The sequence below is a fragment of the Mytilus californianus genome, unplaced genomic scaffold, assembly GCF_021869535.1.
Source record: "Mytilus californianus isolate M0D057914Y unplaced genomic scaffold, xbMytCali1.0.p SCAF_1, whole genome shotgun sequence".
NCBI classification, from domain to species: domain Eukaryota; kingdom Metazoa; phylum Mollusca; class Bivalvia; order Mytilida; family Mytilidae; genus Mytilus; species Mytilus californianus.
In genome coordinates this window covers 55,064,812-55,080,654 of record NW_026262581.1, presented here as the reverse complement: position 1 = coordinate 55,080,654, position 15,843 = coordinate 55,064,812, and the positions used below count along the sequence as shown (strand labels likewise).

General features: G+C 28.4%; 1 protein-coding gene across 2 annotated transcripts in view; it reads right to left on the bottom strand.

Moving 5' to 3' along the window:
• LOC127721612 (uncharacterized) overlaps positions 1-15,843 on the bottom strand; it is a 38,152-nt gene that overhangs the window by 2,089 nt on the left and 20,220 nt on the right. For both annotated transcript variants that reach the window (XM_052228389.1, XM_052228398.1), the window contains 6 exons: positions 15,630-15,802; positions 12,779-12,956; positions 11,496-11,671; positions 4,075-4,134; positions 1,714-1,777; positions 332-466 (listed from right to left, as the gene is read on the bottom strand). In XM_052228389.1, the coding sequence (XP_052084349.1) occupies positions 332-466; positions 1,714-1,777; positions 4,075-4,134; positions 11,496-11,671; positions 12,779-12,956; positions 15,630-15,802 (786 nt within the window). The remainder of the gene's footprint in view (positions 1-331; positions 467-1,713; positions 1,778-4,074; positions 4,135-11,495; positions 11,672-12,778; positions 12,957-15,629; positions 15,803-15,843) is intronic.

Sequence of the window (15,843 nt, the reverse complement as noted above, 5' to 3'; positions counted from 1 at the left end):
ACAACAGTTTAAGTAAATTGCAACTGTTTATAAACAGTACTCCTCATAACTTATCACAAGTAAATTAAAGAGTTGACAATGCACTCTAGTTAATTATAAACTGAATTTATTATATGGTACTTGCCCTTCTGAATCAATATGACATATGTATATTATAAAGTAGCTAGTATCTGCTCTCGTGGAGTAGTGATGTATCAGTATTAAGAGCACATTAACTACCTATGTTTTCTAAATATGAATTACAAGGGATACGTGATATAAAGTTTTATTTCAATCGAAATATGAAAAATGTTTGGCAATCGTCGCTAGCTCAGTAAATTAAAATACTCACTAGATATATTTTTTCGTCTTTTCTTTAGCCAAGCCAATGTTATTAATAAAATTACTGCTAGACAAATGCCGGACACAGTTGCAAAAATGGTATGAATCGTTTTTTCATTTATGCTATTTAAATTTTCGCTTGCTTCTGAAAAGTAAATACAAATCTTTGATAAAGTGTTGATCAAATAACCATAAACAAAACGAGACAACAATTAATAATAAAAATCATGAACAGGTCAACATACAGTTATAAATTATTTCATTTGAGAAGTACTTGTGCGAATCAAACAAAGGACATAAAAACACCACTTATCTTACAATGCATAGGAGAAAATATGAAAAGGTCACATCTTCCACTGTTCCATCTTTCGATTGGTACACCACAAAGTAGTTTAAATCTACTAGTATTAGATATAGAAAAAAAGTAAAATAACAAAAATACCGAACTCAAAGGAAAATTCAAGACGGAAAGTCCTTTATCATATCGCAAAATCAAAAGCTCAAACACATCAAACGAATGAAAAACTACTGTCATATATATAATATTTGAGATATTCACAAAACAATAGATAGCACATGTACGTCCGCTATCAGTAATATTGCATTTAAAATTTCTTATATAATCGATTAAGGTTTTTGCTTTTAAAGTAGGAATGGGGTTTCGCATCTTGGCCCCGGTGGATTTTTCAAATATGAAAGTTATTGTTCAATAAAAGACAGCTGATGACTAATTAGGCCTTCAAAGTGGATTTATATGACAATCAAGATTATTTTTTTTATATTTTTTGGTTTATTTTTCTGATTGACAGTCCGTATTTTAATATCATGACCGGCAATCGGTTCAGAAGTTATAAAAATATTTACAAGCAAATTTTTTTTTCACACAAACTTTTTAAAAAAATTACGGAAATATGAGATGAAAGACATGATTTTTATTTGATTTTTTTTTTAAAAACATGTAAATAGTTTCAGAAAAGGTATCACTGCAAAGGATTGAAATTCTTCTTTTGGTCAAAATTTAAGTGTATATTGCTACCCTCGCTGTTCGGAGCGAGGGTATAACAACGAAATACGACAAAAAGACAAACAACAGTCTACAATACACTACAGTGCAGAGAAAGATTAAGGACTGAGTAATAAGACCCCAATCAAAAACCGGGGTCGATCTCAGTAAATCGTTCATCAATTATTTGTTGTGATGTTCATTTTATATAACATGAAAGTAATAGAAAATGAGGTACAAATCGTAATAAAATATAATAACATTTTACTTTGCCAACGTGTATCATTTAAGTTTAGGACATAAATCATTACGTTACTACTCTGTAAAGTTTTGTTTTGTAGCGTCAAATTGTGTTTTATTGTTTCTACTGCAACCAACACGATACGTACCTATAATAATTTCGTGGAAACTTTTGTACTCGATACATGAATGGTCCTCTCTACAACACTTAACCTTAAAAAAAGACAAATATTGTTGTAGATTTAATCCTTCATTATACTGTTAAAAAAAAGAAGGCCAGGATACAGGACTAAAATGCACAAGCCCGGCATGAGACGGTTACAGAGTGTCAGTAAAGGAAAATTGATTCAGTGTACACCCAAAACGATTGTGGTCACAACACTGTGTCTGATACGGCATTGTGTTAGAATGGGCTTGAAACAGTCACATTTATCCAAAAAAATATCTCATTACAAAACGTTAATAGATAGTCTTTGTAAAGAAAGTCATTCACTTGACGATTACTATTATAGCAAGAAACAAGAATTCATGAAGAAGAAAAAATAACTACAAGAAATTATGTACAGGTGCTAGAAGTAGTGTACATATTTTGGGGGATATCAGCAAAAAGCATCACAAGTAAAAACAAAAGAATGATTATGATTTATTTGTTATTGTAAAGTATCGTCGACAAACACAACTACACATTAATTTAAAAACAATTTATAAATTTGGTGCCCCCGAATTTGCAACTGAATGAATATTTTAATAAACACTTATAAATATACATGGCTTTTTCTAGCAATGGCGTTGTCAGTTTATTTTCGACTTATGAGTTTGAATGTTCCTTTGGTATCCTTCGCCTCTCTTTTAAATTTTGTACGCCAGGTGCGCGTTTCGTCTACATTAGACTCATAAGTGGCGCCCGAATCAAAACTGTTGAAAGGCCAAACTAAATACGAAGTTGAAGAGCATTGGAAATCCAAAACTCCAAAAGGCTATCTATGCCTGCGTGTAGAAAAACCTCAGTGTTTCGAAGAAATCAACATTTTATACACAGATTTTATTTACAGAAAATGAACGTATTCATTTATATTTCATGTCAAACATAAGTAATGGCTATTGGGCCGGTGATACCTTTTGGAACAAAACGTCCATCAGTAGCGGCATCGACAAAAGGTTGTAAAAACTCATCATCGATACCAGGGTTAATAATTTGGTCAACAAGACTCGCCGGTAGCGCTCGAATCAAACGATCAATGTATGGTGTAGGTCATCCTATTTCTCTTGTCTAGCGAACCTGGCGCACTAATTGGGATAAACAATTTCAAGTTCGTCCTAAATTGTTAACTTTAATAATTTATATACTCGTGTTTATTTTGAGATGTTAAATTTCTTTTGAGTTGGGAATGATGCGACATTATATTTCAAACGGTTCAATTTTACTAGTTTATGATTCGGTATTATATAACTACAACTTGCAGAAAATAGAAATAACGATATTCAAAGCATCTTTCGTGTGTATGAAACAGACTCCACATTTTGAGATCGATTAATATGTGTTTGCCTTACGTACAGTAGCTAATGGTTGAACGCATGTTCAGGACAGGACGAGTTCAAATTAACAAGGAATCCAATAGGTAGGTCTGGGACTATTATTCTTATATATTATGTCCCACGGTAGGTTCTGCAAAGTTGGAAATTAAGACTGCCATTGTTAAGACGGATAGTGACGGAAATTTGCATTGCAGCAGGCCAGGCATGGACCCTCAAAGAGATGCTAAATGGATGGGTTCTTCAATCTGCGCATCCTACATTTTGCATCGGATTTAAAGTGTACTCAATCCTACCGAACGTGTCGGTGTACTGCGAGTACTCTCAGATCTGTACTTAGTATTTTTTATGGGGATGTATGAGTACCCTGCCACGTCCACTCTGTGTTTTTGTTAGATGTATTTCAGCTTTGTATCCATCTTTCAGATGAGTTAAGCCCTTTTCAACTGATTTTTATAGTTTGTTCTTATGTTATACTGTTACACCACTGTCCCAGGTAAAGGGAAGGGGGTTGGCGCCTTCAAACTATTTTAACACCGTCACATTCAAGTAGTTCAGTGGTTGTCGTTTGTTGCTGTATATCATACTTGTTTTTCGTTCATTATTTTGTACATAAATCAGGCAGTTAGTTTTCTCGTTTGAATTGATTTACATTTGTCATTTCGGGGCCTTTTATAGCTGACTATACGGTATGGGTTTTACGCATTGTTGAAGGTCGTACGATGACCTATAGTTGTTAATGTCTGTGTCATTTGGTCTCTTGTAGAGAGTTGTCTCATTGGCTTTTTTTTACCTATACATCGTTATTACTTTATAAGTTAAAGCGTCGAATTTCAAAATTGCCGTTTAAGTACTACTTAGTCCGAGTTATATTCAGCCTACGTTGGTGCATCGTTGATAGAAGCACGATTAATACTTTTCAAAATTTTCGATATAAAGTGTTCAATTACCAATTTTATACGTTAACTAATTCTTACCTCAATTACATATTGTCCAGGTGGAAGATTTTTGAAGGTATGGTTTTGCAAGGCAGTTTTCTGAAAAGAAAATAAATGTTATTATAATTGTGACTTTAAATGAATTGAATTTATTATGGTATTTATCAAAACTGCCGGGTAGTATCATTAGCAAAGAGAGGTAAGTATCAAATTAATAGTTAAAGCGGCATTCGAGGGTTTTATCACGGATATTGATGAAAATTGCCCTAACCGGAATAAATTTTCATACATGAGTTTTTGGAAGCAATAAATATTCTACTATAGCAGCGGGGAGGGAAATCACTAAATTAAATTTGAACGAAGTTTGTAAGAATAAAAGGGATTAAATGACATGTGTAATTGATAAATTATCTATATATTTAATCTACTTAAAATGCATGTAATATTTGCCGCTAGACGTTTGAATCTTGTATATCATAATTCCTACTTTGCAAAAATCGGTAATATTGAAACATACTTCATATTAAAATTTTGATTTGCAATTAAAAAATGTTTCTTAAAAGTAAAATGTTTTAAAACTTTAAAACAAATTGAAGCCTTATCACAAATCATACAAGCTGATTTATATGACATTTAAGTTTGAATTGAATTAAAGAAAATGTGCCGATTCTTAATCTATGTAATGGAAATCTCTTGTGCCGCATTAAGATAATCTTCGCTAGCCAATGGTTACGATCCAGTCCCTTCCTCTCCACCCTTATTAAGATTAAGATAGAATTTCGGATCCACGAGGTAATGATTTCCATTGGTAGCAATTGTAACTGGTTGCATCCAATCAAAAAGCGCCTTTAAGATTATCTACCGGTAGATGGCGCAACATTGTCATCACAAATGTTGGCTTCATCTGCCAAGAGTGGAGAGGAAGGGACTTGGTCGTAACCCTTGGCTAGCGAAGATGCATTACGATCGAAATATTGCCGAGCTGCTCGAGAACACTTTTCAATATATGTTTAACATATTTCAATTTTAAAAAATGTTAAACATGGCTTGTATAGAGTTGTTTCGTTTCCTCTATTGATTCACATACTACGCTTTGCTCACCAACTAGGCATATCGCAATATGAAAACAATCTTTTTGTAAGTTTATGTTTTCATATAATATGTGCAAGTAGACAATAGTTAAGTCGAAGCGATCAAACATAATATTAGATGGAAGTAAATTTGAAATAATGTGTCCTATTTTCTTTGTTGTCAATCACTGTACTGCAGGAGGGATTAGTATGTTTTCATAGTTTGATTAAATTCCCATATCATTACGTTTTCCCAGTGATCCTTTACTAGAAAGAAGAACTGGATAATCACATAGATTGAAATACTTAGTTAAAACACGGATTATAATATATATATAAATCTTTACAGTTAAAAATACGTAATTAAAAAGTTTTTTTTAACTAAATATGATGGTAAAAGAAATCCAAAACATTAAGGTTATTGGTACTTTTTTTATTCAGACTCTAAAGCGCTGAATTTGTTGTATTTAGCGAATAACTGTTTTTTTTTCCCTTCAAATTCAAGAGTTTGGTCAACGAAACGTCTAGTCCTTTTTAACCAGTTAATCGGAAAGTTAAAAGACCTTATATATAAATATTCAGTGTCAACTTCTCAAATAATACAAGATGGTCTTAAATATAGATTTTAATTTCCTTTGTACTGTTGTAGATTCTAATTTACTTTATACTGTTGTAGATTCTAATTTACTTTATACTGTTGTAGATTCTAATTTACTTTATATTGTTGTAGATTCTAATTTACTTAATACTGTTATAGATTCTAATTTACTTTATACTGTTGTAGATTCTAATTTACTTTATACCGTTGTAGATTCTAATTTATTTTGTACTGTTGTAGATTCTAATTTATTTTGTACTGTTATATATTTTAATTTACTTTATACTGTTGTAGATTCTAATTTACTTTATACTGTTGTAGATTCTAATTTACTTTATACTGTTGTAGATTCTAATTTACTTTATACAGTTGTTGATTCTAATTTACTTTATACTGTTGTAGATTCTAATTTACTTTATACTGTTGTAGATTCTAATTTACTTTATACAATTGTAGATTCTAATTTATTTTGTACTGTTATATATTTTAATTTACTTTATACTGTTGTAGATTCTAATTTACTTTATACTGTTGTAGATTCTAATTTACTTTATACTGTTGTAGATTCTAATTTACTTTATATTGTTGTAGATTCTAATTTATTTTGTACTGTTATAGATTCTAATTTACTTTATACTGTTGTAGATTCTTATTTACTTTATACAGTTGTAGATTCTAATTTATTTTGTACTGTTATAGATTCTAATTTACTTTGTACTGTTGTACATTCTAATTTATTTTGTACTGTTATAGATTCTAATTTACTTTATACTGTTATAGATTCTAATTTACTTTATACTGTTGTAGATTCTAATTTATTTTGTACTGTTATAGATTCTAATTAACTTTATACTGTTGTAGATTCTAATTTATTTTGTACTGTTATAGATTCTAATTTACTTTATACTGTTGTAGATTCTAATTTACTTTATACTATTGTAGATTCTAATTTACTTTATACTATTGTAGATTCTAATTTACTTTATACAATTGTAGATTCTAATTTACTTTATACAATTGTAGATTCTAATTTATTTTGTACTGTTGTACATTCTAATTTATTTTGTACTGTTATAGATTCTAATTTACTTTGTACTGTTATAGATTCTAATTTACTTTATACTGTTGTAGATTCTAATTTATTTTGTACTGTTATAGATTCTAATTTACTTTATACTGTTGTAGATTCTAATTAACTTTATACTGTTATAGATTCTAATTTACTTTATACTGTTATAGATTCTAATTTACTTTATACTGTTATAGATTCTAATTTACTTTATACTGTTGTAGATTCTAATTAACTTTATACTGTTGTAGATTCTAATTTACTTTATACTGTTGTAGATTCTAATTTACTTTATACTGTTGTAGATTCTAATTTACTTTATACTGTTGTAGATTCTAATTTACTTTATACTGTTATAGATTCTAATTTACTTTATACTGTTATAGATTCTAATTAACTTTATACTGTTGTAGACTCTAATTTACTTTATACTATTGTAGATTCTAATTTACTTTATACTGATGTAGATTCTAATTTACTTTATACTGTTGTAGATTCTAATTTATTTTGTACTGTTGTAGATTCTAATTTATTTTGTACTGTTATAGATTCTAATTTACTTTATACTGTTGTACATTCTAATTTACTTTATATTGTTGTAGATTCTTATTTACTTTATATTGTTGTAGATTCTTATTTATTTTGTACTGTTATAGATTCTAATTTACTTTGTACTGTTGTACATTCTAATTTATTTTGTACTGTTATAGATTCTAATTTACTTTATACTGTTATAGATTCTAATTTACTTTATACTGTTATAGATTCTAATTTACTTTATACTGTTGTAGATTCTAATTTATTTTGTACTGTTATAGATTCTAATTTACTTTATACTGTTGTAGATTCTAATTTACTTTATACTGTTATAGATTCTAATTTACTTTATACTGTTGTAGATTCTAATTTATTTTGTACTGTTATAGATTCTAATTTACTTTGTACTGTTGTACATTCTAATTTACTTTATATTGTTGTAGATTCTAATTTACTTTATATTGTTGTAGATTCTAATTTATTTTGTACTGTTATAGATTCTAATTTACTTTGTACTGTTGTACATTCTAATTTACTTTATATTGTTGTAGATTCTAATTTACTTTATATTGTTGTAGATTCTAATTTATTTTGTACTGTTATAGATTCTAATTTACTTTATACTGTTGTAGATTCTAATTTACTTTATATTGTTGTAGATTCTAATTTACTTTATATTGTTGTAGATTCTAATTTATTTTGAACTGTTATAGATTCTAATTTACTTTGTACTGTTGTACATTCTAATTTATTTTGTACTGTTATAGATTCTAATTTACTTTATACTGTTATAGATTCTAATTTACTTTATACTGTTATAGATTCTAATTTACTTTATACTATTGTAGATTCTAATTTACTTTATACTGTTATAGATTCTAATTTACTTTATACTGTTATAGATTCTAATTTACTTTATACTATTGTAGATTCTAATTTACTTTATACTGTTGTAGATTCTAATTTATTTTGTACTGTTGTAGATTCTAATTTATTTTGTACTGTTATAGATTTTAATTTACTTTGTACTGTTGTACATTCTAATTTTCTTTATACTGTTGTAGATTCTAATTTAGTTTATACAGTTGTAGATTCTAATTTACTTTATACAGTTGTAGATTCTAATTCACTTTATACTGTTGTAGATTCTAATTTATTTTGTACTGTTATAGATTCTAATTCACTTTATACTGTTGTAGATTCTAATTTACTTTATACAGTTGTAGATTCTAATTCACTTTATACTGTTGTAGATTCTAATTTATTTTGTACTGTTATAGATTCTAATTTACTTTATACTGTTATAGATTCTAATTAACTTTATACAGTTATAGATTCTAATTTACTTTATACTGTTGTAGATTCTAATTTACTTTATACAGTTGTTGATTCTAATTTACTTTATACAATTGTAGATTCTAATTTACTTTATACAGTTGTAGATTCTAATTTATTTTGTACTGTTGTAGATTCTTATTTTTTTTGGTGCTGTTATAGATTCTAATTAACTTTATACTGTTGTAGATTCTAATTTATTTTGTACTGTTATAGATTCTAATTTACTTTATACTGTTGTAGATTCTAATTTACTTTATACAGTTGTTGATTCTAATTTACTTTATACAATTGTAGATTCTAATTTACTTTATACAGTTGTAGATTCTAATTTATTTTGTACTGTTGTAGATTCTTATTTTTTTTGGTGCTGTTATAGATTCTAATTTACTTTATACTGTTGTAGATTTTAATTTACTTTATACTGTTGTAGATTCTAATTTACTTTATATTGTTGTAGATTCTAATTTATTTTGTACTGTTATAGATTCTAATTCACTTTGTACTGTTGTACATTCTAATTTATTTTGTACTGTTATAGATTCTAATTTACTTTATACTGTTATAGATTCTAATTTACTTTATACTTTTATAGATTCTAATTAACTTTATACTGTTGTAGATTCTAATTTATTTTGTACTGTTGTAGATTCTAATTTACTTTATACTGTTGTAGATTCTAATTTACTTTATACTGTTGTAGATTCTAATTTATTTTGTACTGTTATAGATTCTAATTTACTCTATACTGTTGTAGATTCTAATTTACTTTATATTGTTGTAGATTCTAATTTACTTTATATTGTTGTAGATTCTAATTTATTTTGTACTGTTATAGATTCTTATTTACTTTGTACTGTTGTACATTCTAATTTATTTTGTACTGTTATAGATTCTAATTTACTTTATACTGTTAAAGATTCTAATTTACTTTATACTGTTGTAGATTCTAAATTATTTTGTACTGTTATAGATTCTAATTTACTTTATACTGTTGTAGATTCTAATTTATTGTGTACTGTTATAGATTCTAATTTACTTTATACTGTTGTAGATTCTAATTTACTTTATACAGTTATAGATTCTAATTTACTTTATACTGTTGTAGATTCTAATTTATTTTGTACTGTTATAGATTCTAATTTTCTTTATACTGTTGTAGATTCTAATTTATTTTGTACTGTTATAGATTCTAATTTACTTTGTACTGTTGTAGATTCTAATTTACTTTATACTGTTGTAGATTCTAATTTAGTTTATACAGTTGTAGATTCTAATTTACTTTATACAGTTGTAGATTCTAATTTACTTTATACTGTTGTAGATTCTAATTCACTTTATACTGTTGTAGATTCTAATTTAGTTTATACAGTTGTAGATTCTAATTTACTTTATACAGTTGTAGATTCTAATTTACTTTATACTGTTGTAGATTCTAATTCACTTTATACTGTTGTACATTCTAATTTATTTTGTACTGTTGTAGATTCTAATTTACTTTATACAGTTGTAGATTCTAATTTACTTTATACTGTTGTAGATTCTAATTCACTTTATACAGTTGTAGATTCTAATTTACTTTATAATGTTGTAGATTCTAATTTACTTTATATTGTTGTAGATTCTAATTTACTTTATACTGTTGTAGATTCTAATTTTTGTTGGTGCTGTTATAGATTCTAATTTACTTTATACTGTTGTAGATTCTAATTTACTTTATATTGTTGTAGATTCTAATTTTTGTTGGTGCTGTTATAGATTCTAATTTACTTTATACTGTTGTAGATTCTAATTTACTTTATACTGTTGTAGATTCTAATTTACTTTATATTGTTGTAGATTCTAATTTACTTTATACTGTTGTAGATTCTAATTTTTGTTGGTGCTGTTATAGATTCTAATTTACTTTATGCAGTTGTAGATTCTAATTAACTTTATACTGATGTAGATTCTAATTTACTTTATATTGTTGTAGATTCTAATTTACTTTATACTGTTGTAGATTCTAATTTTTGTTGGTGCTGTTATAGATTCTAATTTACTTTATACTGTTGTAAATTCTAATTTACTTTATACTGTTGTAGATTCTAATTTACTTTATACTGTTGTAAATTCTAATTTACTTTATACTGTTGTAGATTCTAATTTACTTTATACAGTTGTAGATTCTAATTTATTTTGTACCGTTGTAGATTCTAATTTAATTTGTACTGTTATAGTTTCTAATTTACTTTATACTGTTGTAAATTCTAATTTACTTTCTACTGTTATAGATTCTAATTTACTTTATACTGTTGTAGATTCTAATTTATTTTGTACTGTTATAGATTCTCTTTTAAAAAAAAGTTCAAAAATGTGATTCGGACGCACTTAGTGTTGTTTCATTTTGTATACCCTTGTATTTTGTTTTTACTTAATTTGTACTTTTTTATGTCATTATCTTTTACTATACTGCACAATCAACCACAAAAACTTTTTTGTTGAAGGTTTTGTCAAATTTATTAGTATGTTTGGATTTTTAAGACAGTTTTGTTGCATATTTTCAATGTACATGTATGTTTACTCATTTTGGGTGCTGGGTCCCAATTATCCTCATGTTAACTAATTATGTCTGCTTGGGTTGCTCACACAATTTGTCAATATAACGGATTTATTAACATCTGGAATACAAGTGGGAGGTTTACTCCTGCATTTTATTCAGAAAGTGTCTGTTCCAAGTCAGGAATATTACATTCGTTCTATTGGTTGATATAGTCGATCATAGTCGAGTGTCAGGCTTTATGAACTCTCCCTTCTGGAATTTACCTTTGAGTTCGGTATTTTTGTTAACACATTTTTATCACAATATTACCTCGTAAATTCCGCCTGTATATTTAACAAAATATGAACTGAAAGTATTTCTGTGTTCGAAAACAACATATATATCATTAGGTGATGGATAGAAAGTTGTCGCTATTGTTGCATTCCACTTCTCGAAATCAGAGTTACAAGCTTTTGCAGGTACTATATTCCAAACGTTATAACGAACTAAAAAATAATAATTATAACAATCAAAACAATTTTAAAATAAAAAAGTTCAATACACTTGTATTAACAATCAGATTAATGACATATAAGTGAACAAACAATGATTGTATACAAATAAAGTATTTTAAGCTCATTTCTTGCCAAGAAGCAAAAAAGATACCAAAGGGATATTCATAGTCAAAAACACAATAAACTGACAATTCCATGGCAGAAAAACAAAAGGCGATCAAAAGACAATATGGAATGTTTTACTTGATACTGTTAAATATTACTATGTATTGGTTTAAAATTTAAAATGACCATTTTATTTAAACTTATTTTTCTATTTTGATATTTATGATACTTTTTGTTTTAATAGTAGCTATAACATGGACATTTAGATCTAATACAACATCGAAATTTGATGTACATGTGCCAAGTATAAGGAATCTACTTAGGTTGATCGATGATATTAAGTGTCTCTTTGTTTATTGGTAAAATCGGTGATTAATGTTTTATTAGTTTGCTAACAATTTGTCAAACTCAAACTCATTTATATAAATAAGGAGATGAGGTATGATTGCCAATGAGATAACTATCCACCAAAGTTCAATAAAGTGGATGTAAGCAATTATAGGCAACCGTACGGCCTTCAACAATGAGAAAACCCCATATTGATAGTCGGCTGTAAAAGGCCCCGGCATGAAAAATATGAAACAATTACCTTATTTCATATCTATATTTTATACATATTTTTTGTTTGTTCGATGTTAAACGTCCAGCGGCAAATATTACATAATATGCAGGACAATTACATGTTAATGAATTAGATTAACCTCATTTTATTTAAACTTCAGAATTAATGCTGAGTTTATCTTTATTTTATATTAATTTTTTGTTTGTTAAATTGTGTTCACATCTTGTAATGTATTTGCATTGTGTATTCATATATTTATATTTCATGTATCCTCTTGTTTTGTATTTAATGCCGTAGATGGTTCATCAACGTAGAAACTGCACACGATAAAAAGAGAAACATGTACATTTATAAGTTTTTCAGAAGAATGCGATTAGAATAATAGAACAAATAACAGATAGAGCTCATTACTTAATTGAAAGATAAATTACCTGGAACTACACTAACTGTATATGTCAAACTACTCAGTGAACAAGTGGAATGACTGCATTTAAAGTACTTTGAATAGTAAGTACTATTCATAGTTATACTGGTAAGGGTTATGGTGTAAATCTTTTTATCACCTCCACAGTCATCCAAACCATAAAGGCAAGGATAAGCAACAGGAATCTGGAATAATATTAAGTCTTCATTTTTATAATATAAAAACGAAAACATAAATGATTGACCAATTCAAAATTAAATCTTATTAGTTTATGTACAAAAAGTAATTTGACAGTGTGTGCCACAATTTTAATAATATTTGTAAACAGTTGCAATTTGAGTAATGACATTAACGGCATTGACGGTAACAATATAATACATCCGATACGCATTTCTACAATAAAGGTCCACTCAACTTGAGGCCAACCATTTTCAAAATGCAAAAACGTAATAAAAACTTTATGTATTAGATACACCGATGAGGGCGTTAGCCCGATTGGGTGTATCTAATTTACATCAAGATATCAAATAATTTAGAAGGGGGGTCTTTCAGCAATTTGACCATATGCTATTGAAAAGCATGATAAATGCAGGGTATCCAATTTCATTTAACCACATCGTGGTGTAAGTGGTGATAAGAAAAAGGACTATTAGTATAGCCAAACCCTGACAAGGAATCGGAGCTATTCACAAGGGAAATATGTTCCTGAATTTGAAATAATTAAAAAAAAAATTACAGTATCAAATTTCAATAAAACAATATCCTTCTTTTTATAGGCTGGTGATACCATCGGGGACTAACAGTAAAAAATTTAAAACAACACGTTTAATAATTTCATGCGTCCGAAGCTATCCAGCAGAGGTATTGACCCAGTGGTAGTTATAACCTTGCCGTAACCAATTTTACCGCACTGTATGCGCATTATAAAAATATACAACTTCTAATCTTACACATAACAGTAAAGGTCAAATCATGTGCATCTAATTGGATATATTTTAAGAGGCATTAGCTACGATTTAGACAAAAATTAAACATTTTTATTTTTTGTCATACATTTATGAAAACGGAATTTTGAAATAATTTTTCGCTATAAGCAGTCAGTTTGGTTCAATTTTATCCAAATAACCTCAAAAATATCGTTGATGTATTATTGGCTTGCAAGTCAATAATTCAACATCATTTGAATCAATATTCATGCAAACTTCAATTTGACCCTTATCTATAAATGGGTTACGCATGTATTAAACATGTTGAGGTATTAAAGATAAAAGAATGTCAGCACTGAAAAGTGAAAAAGGTAGCAACCAGGAAGAACCATTTTGTTGATGGAATCAACCCACAAAAATCATTCTTTTACAGGTAAAACGATGATTTACATTTTTTTTAAATCCATGGAATGAAATCAAACGCCCCTATAAAATTGTCATCATACGATTCATATATATATTAATATCGGATTAGAAACCATCAGAATTCATTGGAAGTCATCTCGATGGTTAATTAGAAGACGTCTTGTCTAAAATTCGCACGACATGAATCCTAAGGACAATTGAAAGATGGATAGAAATATGGTCATTTGGTATTTCTCCGACCTGCAGTAAAACCCTTGCCTAAGTGGGGCGTCTGTTTGGTTGTGCAGAATGTATAAATTTGCAGCCACGTCCGGTCAGAATGAAGAAAGATTCCTTGCAACTATTCATTGAGGGGTCCGTAGGTGGTCTGTTGCAAGGTTAAATTTCAGTTCAATTTTCCCTCATTTTCAAGTGACAATCCAAAACATCCCGCCCTTTATCCCGGTCTAACTCGTTTACAGGATCTAACTATTATATATATTATTTGTTTGTTCTCGTCCTGGGCATGCGCGAAATATTTACCATTCGACGTTAAGCAACCAACAAACAATCAGTCACATGAAATGCTGTTACATTAAAACGAGTCCATGTATGGTAAATTGTTTCTTTTGGAATCTGTAATATTTCACACAATTAAGAAGTCAAGCAATTTTAAAATCATTACATAGATTTAGAAAATAGATCGTAATTTCAAATCAAGGATGATCAACATAAAATATAAAACCGAATGATTTCTCTATCCCCCTTCCCCCAAAGAACCTTACTACGGATTGAATCCACAATAACGAATTATGACATTTTTGGTAGGTGCTAAATGGTGCGTTTTGATATTTTGTTGATTTGCAGTCCTTTCTTTGCTAGTCAAAAAATGATTGTGCACGCACAAAATAGTTTTAAGAGTAAAAAAAAACAGTTTGCAGATTCTGCAATATATGCCATTGGAAAATTCAATACGAAAAAATTAACGGACTCGTACCAAAATTAAAAAAAAAAAATTAATGTATATACTTTAACAAAACTCCGCACAGATATCAGGTTTATTATGTTGGACGTTTGAATTTTTGTTTCGTCTTTATCAAACTCATCATTTGTAACGGTCGAATAAAAAAGAAGGAAGGAAAATCAAGGAGCTTGTAAAACCAAAAAATCCATAATTTTGTTTCAAATATGACTCAGGCCATCGATTACTGCTGGTAAAAACATAAGGTTTGGAATAATTTAATATTTTAAAAACAGTTATAAGACGAAAGGATGGTGTCAATGAAAAAAATATCTCAACACAGGAGTGCAGGCTACTCGGCTGGTGATAACCTTAGGGATGAAACGCCAATCTGCAATGGCTTTGACTAACTGGTTGTAAAAATTCATGATGCATAATGCGCGCTTTGTTCATATAGAACTCTTAAATCATGACATTTTGCATTACTGGAGGAGTTAAGTTCATAAAAAGCTTTTAGAAATATAGAGGCATAAACGTTTGCAGGTATTGAAACTGAAAATACTTACTGGTTTTTCCACATCATACGAGTCTGGAATATATTTAGAAAAGTTGAAGATTCGGTAAATTCTGCCATTTTCAGCTTTATTCTTTTGTACACTATAAGCCTGGTCGATGAATTTTTTGTAAGCCTGGTTTTGTAATACCGGGCTTTCAAATGTTAGGAGTATGGCTTTTGTTTCTGAAATGTCAGTTCATGTTAATTTTCTGGTTAAATTTGTA